A 13,280-nucleotide genomic window follows, 5' to 3' on the forward strand; every position below is an offset into this window, starting at 1 on the left:
TCCATTGCTCAAGGTCAAAGTGATATATGAGACAAGGCCATCACAGGTATATGAGGTGTAAAATCAGGTGGTCAATGTGGAGAGGAGGACAATTTGTCCAGATTTACCAACAGCTGAAGTGTGGAGATTGAAGAGGAATGTTATTGAAAGTGGTGTTCAGATCCATCTTAGTTTTAACAATGACACTGGATTTTACATTTTACTACACTAGCTTTCTGGTGTACTGACATATAATACAGTATGATGAAAACAAATGAGCCACAATGGCACCGGGAATCAGCACTTGACTTGATGATATATAAATGATGTATTTTATGAGTCTTTCTGCCTTTTGACAGATTATTGTGTATAAATCCATGAGTGGTAAATTAAAGGTGATTACACATTGTAATTCAAATGTCAATGTATTAAACTAGTTGCTTTTACTGGTCCACTTTCTACACTGCTTTGTACACTTCAATACTAAATCCCCTCAAGGAAATTGGTAAGTTATGCATCACAAGCAGTGATGAGAGGAAGAAAAAACACTGATGGAGACCTATTTACTGAAGCTCAGGTGTGTAATTCAAGCTGTAATAAACCTTTTTTCCACTTGAAATCTGTACAGAATGTCCTACATATACTCCCTACACGGGTTGTTTTTCAATGTGACTTAGAGGAGAGGATGTGGGATAGCTGAGAAATCAGACCCGTAGTGTTCACTGCAGCATCACATAATCGTAATGAGCCTTGGGAATCTGAAATGAATATCACAAACAGAATAGAGGAATTGGTAGACACTAACCTCAAAGGATCTGCTTGGGAACTAAATGCCAACAAAAATCTTTACCCTGAAATGTCATATTTATTATTTAACTGTATTTATTAAGCTGAAGGACAGAGAATGCTCTTTCTTCTAATACAAACTCTAATACAAGTAACCCATGTTTTTCTACCTACTTCATCTAATTGAAAAAGCATATTATAACATTTTTTTTAGATAACAGTGATTAGACATGAACACTGGTTTGATCCAATACATGATCCATCTTTTCATATAAGAAGTAGACAATATAAATCTACCCAAATCACCCAAGACAGATACATTGCTCACACTTGTACTGATAGGCAGTAGGTTTTTACAGAAGGATACCTGAACATTTTCAGTACACTCCACCGGTTCAAAACCCCATATCTCAGATCCATAATAAAGTATAGGTGCAACCATGCGATCAAACAAATACAATGAATGATTGCAGCTAATTTTGTGTTTATGAACAAACCTTAGCAAGGAGAGCATTGCTTTCTTGCCTTGGCTTACGAAAAGTTGTTGGGTTTTCCACCATGACAATTTTGGTGTAAACAAGATACCCATATATTTGTAACAGTTAAGCACTTCAATCTGTTCACCAGCAAAATACCATTTTTCATCCTTATTAAGACAGCCTCCTCTTCTAAAAACCATGATTTTCGTTTTACTCAGGGTCACTCTCATACCATAAAGATTACAAAATTCTTCCAGCTGTTCAATTGGTTTCTGTAATCCTCCGACTGTATCATCAGCATATAATAAGGTCTGTACTTCTGTAATACTTTCGATCTGAATACCTTTACAATTTTTCTTCAACATTGTTATATATTCATTTAAGAAAAAAATCAACAAAAGAGGACTCACCATGCAGCCCTGTCTTACACCAATGGTGGAGCCAAAATACTCTGTTAGACCATCGGTTCCTTTTCACACATGATTTAAGCTTATATTAAATAGAGCGAGTGAAATACAAAAGATTATTCTGGACACTGTCAAAAGCTTTAGAAAAATCAATAAATATACAATATATCCTTCCTTTTTGTTTTTTAATATATTTCTGAACCACCAACTGTAAAATAAAAATATTACCTATTGTCGAATAACCTGACCTATACCCTGCTTGTTCTTCATAAAGCATATTATTTACTTCTACATAGGATACTAACCTCTGGTTCAAGACCATTGTAAAAATTTTACCACACACATTAAGCAGTGCAACCCCCCTGTAATTTCCTACATCATTTTTGATCATTCTTGTATATTGGACAAATCACAGCCTCACACCAAATCTCTGGAAAGTCCCCTGTATCTAATATTTTGTTATAGAAAGAGAGCATTGTAGGACATAACATATGTGACGCTGCTTTCAGCATCTCAATAATAATGCTGTTAAATAGCTTTAAAGATTTCATTATAATTAAAATTTCATCTTTATTAAAAGATGCAACTTCATGATTATTCACATACTCTGTGACAAGGTTTTCAAAATCAACATCTAGATTAAATTTTGAATCAGATAACTTTATAAAACATTCTAGCCACTTATCATGTGAGATATTGTTAGATTGTATATTACTAGTCCTACCATAACTTTTAACTTTCTTCCACAGCTGCTGTGTTTCCATGTTTTCCAGTAGTATATTACCTAAGAAATTTAAATTATACTGTTTTTTCTTTTTTACATAATTCCTTTAATTTTCGTTTCTCAACAATATAATTGTTCATAGTCCCCACATTACCTGTTCTTCTAAATTGATTTAAAACATTATATTTTACAGATTTCTGAAATGAACAATCTTCATCCCACCACTGTGGTTGTTTAACTTTAACTATAGACTTTATAATTAAAAAATCTACCTGTTTCTTCTACTGCTGTAGAAAAGTCACTTAAAAACTTTCCATTCAGTAAATAAGATAATCATTGCAAAAACTGTCTCACACAATTAGTTCCCCATTTAAATCTTGTCCAGGGTCTTACATCACTAGGATTTTTCAGCATTTATTTCCTTGATTCAACACTGCTTAACCTCATGGTGTATAATAATGGGAAGTGATCAGAAAAATCTACATGTATGATCTCAAAATCTTTAACATATGTAAAGAGTTCACTGGGTATAATAAAATAATCAATCACACTACATCCAGCTGCTGACATGAATATAAACTCTCCATTGATATCTTTCCCAGTTCTTCCATTTACAAAGTGAATATTTAAATTATGACACATATCTAAAAGACATGTATTAACAACCTTATCTTTTGATTTTCTATACCATTCAAAATGATCATTGGTGTAATAACTACCACATGCTATATTCACATTCATTACCACTTCTAGCATTGAAATCCCCTGCAAGACAGTTGAGTCTAATTGGAATACCATTGGTCTTGCAGGTATTTTGTTATAAACCAAAGAGCAAATTGAAATTTTGATCTGATGCTGACACAAGAAGAAATATCAGATAATCACTATGGTTTCTACAGGTGGCTGTGGCTCAGGAGGTAGAGCAGGTTGACCATGAACCAGAGGGTTGATGGTTTGATCCTTGGTTTCCCTGGTCAGTGGACTATACAAGTATAAGACCATTAACAGTTCATTGTATGTCTGCACCAAATGTCATAACAATGTATCGAATAATTTCACACAAATAGTCAAATCAAAGTCAGCATGTTTTATCCATAACAAATAGTTATTAATAGTCCAATAGTTTTATATTGAGAATAATTAAAAATATTTCAGAGCTAAATGTACAACTTTTTTTTGTTGTTGTTTGTGATGAATTTTTCTTTAGAAAATGTATTCATATGAGTAAACATTAGGGAATACAATGGTTTTACTGCAGGAGGGATTATAGAATTTAAACATCTTGAGCAGCTCAGCAGCAGAGGTCTGTGTGTAAATGACAGCTCATGACGACAAGAAGTGTGTGCACTCTCCCTCTTATTATTGCTATAAATAACAGTGTGTTACTATTTGACCAGCCTGGTTAGAAAAATATTTGGAGAAAACCCTTCTGGGCTTTTTGGTGGCTCTACATGACTGCCTGCCATGAGCTCTTGATGTTGTGGGTTTGGATCCTGCACAGAGCCACTTTGACATGTCATCATGTAATCTCCATGAAGCACAACTGCCATGAAAAAAAAAAAAAAAAAACCCTCTTCAAAAGAAAATTCCGGCCTGATGAACCAGTTGAATTAGCCACTGCGACAGGCTCACTATGTTGCTGTTATGTAAGGTTAAATGTAATGCATGAAAGCAGTGGCCCAGATAAATGGGCTGTAAAATCTGCCCTCTGTTTCTCAGTGAGAGGGCAGATGTCTTGGATATTGCAGGAGACTTTGTGTTTGTAGTTTCAGATTTGTTATGACTCCTTTTTTGGACTTCCTGCCGGGGACCGCTATTTTGTATCAGGGTCCTGTTTTTTCCTACATTGGTCCCCGGCAGCTTTATGTTATCAGCCTAAATTATGTTCAGCTGCGTCCTATTAAGCAGGTGTCTTTACTGTATTTATACCTCTGGGGTTTCCTTTGTTACTCGCCAGAGAATTATCAATGTTATGGTTTGTGTCTCCGTAGAGAAATGTTTTTCCTGGTACCTGCGCCTGGCTGCCTCTCTCGGTGAGTGATCACTGCTTGCTGTCCAGCGTACCAGTCTCTTACCTGCCGACCGCCCCTCCATTCAGAACGCCATTCTGTGGAGAATGGACTGGACTCCCTGCCTTCCCTGGCCTATAGGGCTGGGCGGCCTCGCCTATAGGCTCTAGGGTTTGCTCTTGGTTCGAGACGTTTTTAGATCATTTTGTTAAAGACTTATTATTTAAATAAAGAACTGTCCTGCACTTGGGTCCTGTGCCTCCTCTGTCCTTCCTTAACACACATAACAAGATTTCATTCTTATAACTGAAGAATGTGGCAAAATCAGAACATATTACAGTACGGGTCAATAAAATAGATTTATTAACTATTAATGACACAGGCAACTAAAATGAGCTTTAGCAGCAACACAAAGTGTAATGTTGTTGGCATAATGTAATTGCAGAAGCTGTTAGTGTTGGTACTGAACAGTCAGAATCAACAATTCTGTTTAAGCCCTGTTGTAAACATTGAGCAAAGTAAACTGTGAACATGCCCAGTGATGGACTCTCAATCAAGTTCCCCTATTATTACCAGTGATCTACAGCTAATTAGGAAGAGTTCCTCACAGCCTGTTAGCAAGAATAATAACAGACACTCAAAACCCCTTAAATTCCTCTCTCCTCACAACTGTTTCCACTGCTCATCTATAATAGCTGGACCTTTGGGCACACTAATCTTCTCAAAATAAAAAATATGGTCTTTAAAGCAAAGTTCAAAATAATTCTCCCATCAGTGAATAGGCCTTCATATTGATTGGAGTGCAGTAAACCCCCTTTGCTGCAGCGGACTACAGGCAGTTTTATAAAGCTGAATACTGAAAACCCTCAGTATCATATATGGAAGCTTCACTGTGGGTCATTATTAGAATCTCCTCTCTTTGTCAGTCTGTGCTTACAGAATACATCTCACTTAAGCATGGGACAGTTTAGTTGTACAGTGTTCACTGGATGACGGTTCTTACGTCCCCAACAAGAAACTTTCAGGGGGAATCACAGGAGAATCACTGTAGAGAGCAGGTTCACGAGGGAATTTCTGTTACACTTCCACTCTGTCAGCAGAGGGCATGGCCATTCATTAACGTTTTTCTCCTTCACTCGTTCTTCATATGGCTAAATATCTTGTCCAGTGGGTATGTCTGTTACAAATGCACATGCCACGGACAGCAGATATATATCAGCATTATTCAAACTTTAACAATATGGCCTCACCTATCTCATTTATCTCTTCCTGTCTTGTTAGAGTGATTCTAGCTCTCATGGCCGTCTCTTTCTCCCTTTCTACTGATTTATGGCAATTCTTAAAAACATCTCCTTGAGCCCTTCACAGCAGAAATATGTGCTTGCCTGTCTGTGGAGATCAGAGGCAGTGAGAACTCAGTACTTTTTAGAGGTCCACACTTCCATATTCTCTAGATAGATGAGGGCTTAACTGGGGACCAGACAGAAATTAACATTACTGTCTCTAGTGGCAACATCACAGGCTCCTGAAATGTATCTGCAGCAGAGGCAGGGTCAGATCCTCTTTCTGTCTCTCACTCTCCTGCCGCCTCTTCTCTCTTTCGTTCACATTGTTGCCTTGGAAAAAGAAATCCATGCCTGCTGGTGCTGCAGTTTACTACTACATCTCACTGGAAAAGTAGCTTTTGATAATGAGTCAAACTATTTCACAGTGAAGCAATGAACGCTTATATGTTCAAGAAATATGTAGTCGTTCATCATCTAGAAGCCTGCATGTTGTCTCCTGCCAGACAATGCTGAGAAAAACACTGTGATTTCAAACATAAAAACACTGAATTTGAAGAGGAGGTTAGGTAGGTAGGTAGGTGTTAATGCTTTTGTGTCATAGGTACACTGAAGATGATATTGTTGACTCAAATCAATAATCCTGCCCTTACCAACTATGTAGTGGTCCTTTCAGAGTGGCTTTATTGTAGAGAATCAATAACCATAATTTCGGCATAAATACACAAACAAAAAGTTCCTCTAATCAATAATCTTATAATCTTTATACTAATGCATACTTGGCTTATTCACAGTTCTGAAGTTACATAATAGCTTCAGCCAGCTGCTTGTCATATTGTCACAAACCTCAAGAGGAATGAATGCAAGAGCCAGGAACTACTTATAAGACATGAGAAGAGAACTGACAGCATTGGAAACAAAATTATCTAAAGCCACCCAACCAAAATGAATTTTTTAAAGATTATTTCTTATCATTGTGCAAGAGGACTTATTAAAACCTTGCCCAAGACCTGAGCTTGGTAAAACAAGGTAACAGCTCACCCCCTCTTGCTGCGTTGGGGACCTATCAGACACTGGCTACATTTTACCATGAACCCAAAATGTTAATTTACAGCATGTTCAGTCATTCCAGTCAAACTGTCAGATGTTTTCCCATCATTCCTCAAAGTGTTTCCCTTTTGTCATCTAACTACAGTCTAGTGAGTTGCTCGGGTGCGTGAAATATTTTAAATGAATTCAAATTGAATTCATAGCCATTGGATGAGAGATGATCATGTCAGAGGAAGAGGATTAAATGTCTCTGTACCAAGCCCTTCATATCTGTGGGAGTAAAGAGTGAAGGACTCCTCTCCCTTTATCCATTCTGTACTAGTCAGCCAAAAAATTGCCAAAGAAAATTAAAAACTGCTTCTGTCATGGCACGGATGGTTCAGATGGCTTCAGGGGAAGAGGTTAGTTTGATTTGTTTTAGTGATGTACTCTATTGATTAAAGTAGGCTGCCAGTTTGAAAGTGCCCATAAGATGCACAGAATAAAAGCATGCTCATTATATAAGTGATGGAAAAAAAAATATTTAGAGATCTTGGGAAGTAAAATGTTTTTGATAAGTGATTTATTTTTGAGCAACATTTAGAAAGCTGCTGTTTCAGATAGGAATGTGGTGAAACTGTAATGAGACAACCTGGTGATGAGTCATAACGTTCTCGCAGTAAATATAAAACACCTACATGAAGCCAGAGTGCACAGAGTAGAGGAAACTTGCCTGAACACCTTTGCTGGAGAGTGTCACGGTGCATGTGTGTGCATACTGCAGTTTGATGTATTTCCAGTGCATATGTTAACTATGTTTTTCATTAACACAGAGGTGTAATGCAGAAACAGCCGAAAGTTAGCAGTTTTGTTTACAGTTTAGCATAGTATAAAGTGGTTAGAGGTTGGAAACAAAGCCAAGTCAACTGAACTTCTGCATAAAACAGAAATTACAGTGTTATATATGAATATATTTATGCATGCAGTAGAGAAAGACAGAAAGAGAGGTAAATTACTGAATTTCCAACATTGTACTTCAATGATCATGTCATATTAGTAGTAATGCAAAATCAAAGATATTGAATAATTTACAGAAAGTCCATGTCCAGCACTCTATTGGGCTCTTTGCAGCAGTTATTTATCTAGTGCATTTGTGGAGCTACTGTGCTAGAGATCACTAAATGACTAAACTGATTCAAATCATTTTGTTCGGTTCAGTAAGGCTTATGAGTCCACAACTTCTGCATCAAGACCTCTGGGATTCAGGGCTGTGAAGCGTCCTATCAGTATGTGAAGCTAATGCTAGCTGAAGCAGCTACATCTCAGAGCTGTCAACTATTTCAATAGTGACCACAGGCTGTTACACATTTTTACAGCAGTGGGCAACAGCTAATAGCTGTTGTCAATGAATATAAGACCACTTTTGAGTCTCTTAAATATTTTTGAAGATTAATGAAAACCTTAATTATACCAGTAATAAAAAAGCTCTATGCTCACAGTTATAAACAGATGCTCACTGCATGCTCCTTTTTCCTTATTTTCTTTCTTTGTTCTAGATTGAGCTGTGAAAATGTATCTGATATTTTATAGCCCTTCCAAATAAGTGAACCTGACATACGCCTCAGCTAGAATTGAATGAACTGAATTGAATAGAAATCATACATACAATCAGGCAACAATATCCTGTGATTGCACAGAAATAACCAAAATGTACTTCCACTCCACTGAGAGAATATAAGCATTCAGAGGAGCCTGCACCAGCCTATCAGACTGATTTATTTAAATACACTGAATACTGCAGGAGCTAGTTAAGGAGCTTATGAGTACACTAAGGAAACTGAGCAGTTTTTTTTATCTTTAATGCATTTCTTAAATAAAGTGTGTTTTCAATGTAGCCATGAAAATATATTTCATAAGTTTAGAGAAGATAGTTACCTACAGGCTGAATAAAATGAATTTATACAAAGAAGAAGGTCAGTGGAAGTGGCTTTCCCATCTGTGCAAACCCAGAAATCATCATAATCAACGAAGTGACTCTTAAGGTTGCTGATGTAGTGAGTGTGGTGTTATTCCATCAGTATTTGAGAATAATAATTCCACTGTTTTGCCAAAATATTTATTTTTAACATTCCAAAATACAGGAGTAAAATGAAATTGAAAAAGCAGAATTAGAGAAGGTGCCAGCACATACAGGAAGTCACTGTTCGTATCATTCACCTCTATTCTAAGCCATATATCCGAATATAAAGATTTGTAGATTTCCCTCACACCAACTCCACCCTGAAAATCTATCACTTCCCAGCTGCAGTGCGTTTCTGTGGTTTAAACAGAGATTTAGTTTACACTTCACCACACAGGGCACATACTGCCACATGAGTCAACAGGTTGGGTGCTGAATATTATAACGATAGACGGGGGAAAGTATTATGTGCACTACAAGTCAAACACCATTATTAGTAAGTTTAATCAGACTTTTTAGTACCAAAGGAACACAAGCCCCTGGTATGCCGCACTCTGTGCAACAAAACTCATTCACCGTCACACCTGCCAAAAGTCGCACATCTGGGTTGTAATAAAAAAAAATGAATGTAAAGAAGAGTAACTGAATTACACGGAGTATTAAGCCTCCATAAATGTAACATCCCAGCCCATTTCTTTCGAAATGAGACCACATGTGCCATCTCCTTCGATACGTCTGTTCCTCTCTCATCACTTTTCCATGCAGAAGTCATAGGTTAGGTTTGCCACCACTTTATATTACACACATCAACGCCATAACGCGAGACTCACCTACGATGAACCACAGGAGGGTCTGTTTCTGCAGCGCTGCCCCGGTCTGTGATACCATCCTGTCGCCCTCACAGCCAGATCACGGTGATCCACTGACGGGAGTTTGGGGTGAGATTGGAAGGGAAGAATAACTTACTGAAGCTCAAAGAGTGATAGGTAACATCAAAAGTGACAGCTGGTGAACAAATCCATGTAATGCTGTGTCAGCCACACCAAAAGCCTCTATCACCTTGCGCAAACAGCTCGCGGGGGAAAGAAGCCAAGAGTCGTCCTTGTTTCCGCTGTCCCTCAACTCCCCCGATCCTTCCTGTCACCGGTTCTCTGTCACCCAGACATGAAACATATTGAGTCACCAAGTTAGAAGCTACCTTTCAAAGCAGAGGTCCTGAGGTCTTGAGAAATCCGGAGCGTGCTTGGTGAGGTGTGCAGTGTTGGAAACTGTGTTGTGCGCAACGGGACGCACCGTCCTGGGACCGATGGAGCAGAGACTGTGAAGGGGTTCACTGCCTCTCTCTGAGAGGACACGGGACAGACCCAAACACAGCAATTACAGAGCAGAGAGAGGAAGTGAGGGTGATTGGATGAAGGAGGAGGCACTGGACTCCGTATGGTGCTTTCCCATTGGTTAATCGGACACAACTGCGGCCAAAGCATAAAGTTAATGCATATAGACCAAACTAAATCGCACCTGAAACTGGTGTGACATTATCAAAAAAATGAGAGATTACACGCCAAGAGACTCAGTATTAAAGAGATGCAGGCTGTAGATTTTTGTATACTTTTGGTGCCACAAAAGGAGACTGAGCAACATACAAGTGTGCAGGTACAGTTTTTAAATCGTTTTCTAAACTACACAATATTGAGGTTGAAGAGCTTCATATGCATCAGGTGCGATGGTGGGAAAATAGTGAGGTTCACCTGCAGTGTAGATATTGAGACAGGTGCAGTGAGGATGTGGGTTAGTGCTGCGGTTCAGGAGGGTTGACAGTTGTACGACAGCTCCATCTAGTGGTCAGGAGAATCTACACAGCGCAAGTTCAGAAAAAATGAGTGGTGCAATATCACATATTTTACAGTTCAAAGTGGTTTTAGCTTCAGCAGAAGTTACTAGTAAAATGCCACAGATGCAGTTTTCTACCTTTCACCCAGTAGTTATTAAAGTTATTATGAGAAAATCAGTCAATAGAAAATTTCACATCACTATATAGCACTGCAGCAAACCAGTGCATTATATTTGGATCTGCACTGAACATCTTCTCAGACTCTTGTGGATGTTTCATGTCCACTGCTAAAGAAAAAGTGTGGCAGGCAGTATAGCCTGTAGTAGGAACTTTTGCCTCAGCGTCTGTGGATCATTATAGGAATAATAATAATATAGATGGCTCCAACAGTACAGACTCTCCACTGTGCTACTACTGTGCTGCAGTAGTGAGTTGATAAAACAGTTTTTATCAACTCACTACTGCAGCCTCAATGTACAACCAGACACACACACAAAATGAAATTAATGTCAATATTTTAGATAATTATAATAATGATGAAGGAATCTAGTCTGTCTTTGTGTGTCTATATGTGGCCCTGCGACAGACTGGTGACCTGTCCAGGGTGTACCCCTGCCTTCCACCCGAGAGAGAGCTGGGATAGGCTCCAGCAGATCCCCGTGACCCTGAACAAGGAAAAAGCGGGTATAGAAGATGGATGGATGGATGGATGAAGGAATCTATACCATACAAGAACAGCAACGTTCATAAAAGGTCAGTAAACACCTGTTTATTAAAGATACTGAGACAGAACTGTGCTTTTTGAAGTGGTTAAAGGGGGTTGCTCTTTTGCTGCAGTTTGCACTGAAGCCAATACATCACATTCATTAGTCTGCTAAAATACTGAAAGATGAATCATCTGGGTGGGTTGGGAACAATTGCAGAAGTAGCTAAACCTTTGTGTTATTTATTTATTTATGTATTAGGTTGTTCTCTGCCAAATATGTTTGTGTGGCTGTGCTGTTCCATCAAAGGCATGAATGTATCTCACAGAATCTGCAGAGGGTTGAACACACACGAACACACACACATGGTGAGTAGAGATAGTTGGAAAACAAGCAGGGTAGCAGCTCTGGAGCACCAGGGTTGGGCACCCCTTATCTAAACAGCTGTTTATCTGCACTAAAGCCAGTTACAGCTTGCTTCATCCAGTTAGCTGATGTAGGGGAATAGTAAGAGTTTATTCTTCAGACATTTGATTTCTCCACCTGAACAAAAGGCAAAGTAACAGCAGACTGAGCTAAGGCCTTAAACTGCACCATATATACAAGTGATTAACTGATCAAATCTTTTATCAACATATGATCTACAGTGGGTACGGAAAGTATTCAGACCCCTTTAAATTTTTCACTCTTTGTGTCATTGCAGCCATTTGCCAAAATCAAAAAAGTTCATTTTATTTCTCATTAATGTACACTCAGCACCCCATCTTGACAGAAAAAAACAGAAAAGAAAAAATTTTGCAAATTTATTAAAAAAGAAAAACTGAAATATCACATGGTCATAAGTATTCAGACCCTTTGCAGTGACACTCATATTTAACTCACATGCTGTCCATTTCTTCTGATCCTCCTTGAGATGGTTCTGCTCCTTCATTGGAGTCCAGCTGTGTTTAATTAAAGTGATTGGACTTGATTAGGAAAGGCACACACCTGTCTATATAAGACCTTACAGCTCACAGTGCATGTCAGAGCAAATGAGAATCATGAGGTCGAAGGAACTGCCCAAGGAGCTCAGAGACAGAATTGTGGCAAGGCACAGATCTGGCCAAGGTTACAAAAGAATTTCTGCAGCACTCAAGGTTCCTAAGAGCCCAGTGGCCTCCATAATCCTCAAATGGAAAAAGTTTGGGACGACCAGAACTCTTCCTAGACCTGGCCGTCCAGCCAAACTGAGCAACAGTGGGAGAAGAGCCTTGGTGAGAGAGGTAAAGAAGAACCCAAAGATCACTGTGGCTGAGCTCCAGAGATGCAGTAGGGAGATGGGAGAAAGTTCCACAAAGTCAACTATCACTGCAGCCCTCCACCAGTCGGGGCTTTATGGCAGAGTGGCCCGACGGAAGCCTCTCCTCAGTGCAAGACACATGAAAGCCTGCATAGAGTTTGCCAAAAAACACATGAAGGACTCCCAGACTATGAGAAATAAGATTCTCTGGTCTGATGAGACCAAGATTGAACTTTCTGGCGTTAATTCTAAGCGGTATGTGTGGAGAAAACCAGACACTGCTCATCACCTGCCCAATACAATCCCTACAGTGAAACATGGTGGTGGGAGCATCATGTTGTGGGGGTGTTTTTCAGCTGCAGGGACAGGACGACTGGTTGCAATTGAAGGAAAGATGAATGTGGCCAAGTACAGAGATATCCTGGAAGAAAACCTCTTCCAGAGTGCTCAGGACCTCAGACTGGGCCGAAGGTTCACCTTTCAACAGGACAATGACCCTAAGCACACAGCTAAAATAACAAAGGAGTGGCTTCAGAACAACTCTGTGACTGTTCTTGACTGTCCCAGCCAGAGCCCTGACCTAAACCCAATTGAGCATCTCTGGAGAGACCTGAAAATGGCTGTCCACCAACGTTCACCATCCAACCTGACAGAATGGCAGAGGATCCCCAAATCCAGGTGTGAAAAACTTGTTGCATCATTCCCAAGAAGACTCATGGCTGTACTAGCTCAAAAGGGTGCTTCTACTTAATACTGAGCACAGGGTCTGAATACTTATGACCATGTGATATTTCAGTTTTTCTTTTTTAA

The 13,280-nt window shown here is 39.1% G+C and overlaps 1 protein-coding gene across 3 annotated transcripts in view; it reads right to left on the reverse strand.

Moving 5' to 3' along the window:
* The window catches only part of ramp1 (receptor activity modifying protein 1), a 73,816-nt gene that overhangs the window by 54,949 nt on the left and 5,587 nt on the right, over positions 1-13,280 (reverse strand). Inside the window, exons 1-2 of one of the 3 annotated variants that reach the window (XM_026294509.1) lie at positions 9,855-10,024; positions 9,487-9,578 (exon numbers count right to left, since the gene is read on the reverse strand). In XM_026294509.1, the coding sequence (XP_026150294.1) occupies positions 9,487-9,544 (58 nt within the window). In that variant the 5' untranslated portion in view covers positions 9,545-9,578; positions 9,855-10,024. Of the gene's footprint in view, positions 1-9,486; positions 10,025-13,280 lie in introns of those variants that run through there. The other 2 variants (XM_026294507.1, XM_026294508.1) reach the window with 2 other exon arrangements.

This window comes from Mastacembelus armatus, chromosome 21 (genome assembly GCF_900324485.2).
Source record: "Mastacembelus armatus chromosome 21, fMasArm1.2, whole genome shotgun sequence".
Classification (NCBI taxonomy): Eukaryota; Metazoa; Chordata; class Actinopteri; order Synbranchiformes; family Mastacembelidae; genus Mastacembelus; species Mastacembelus armatus.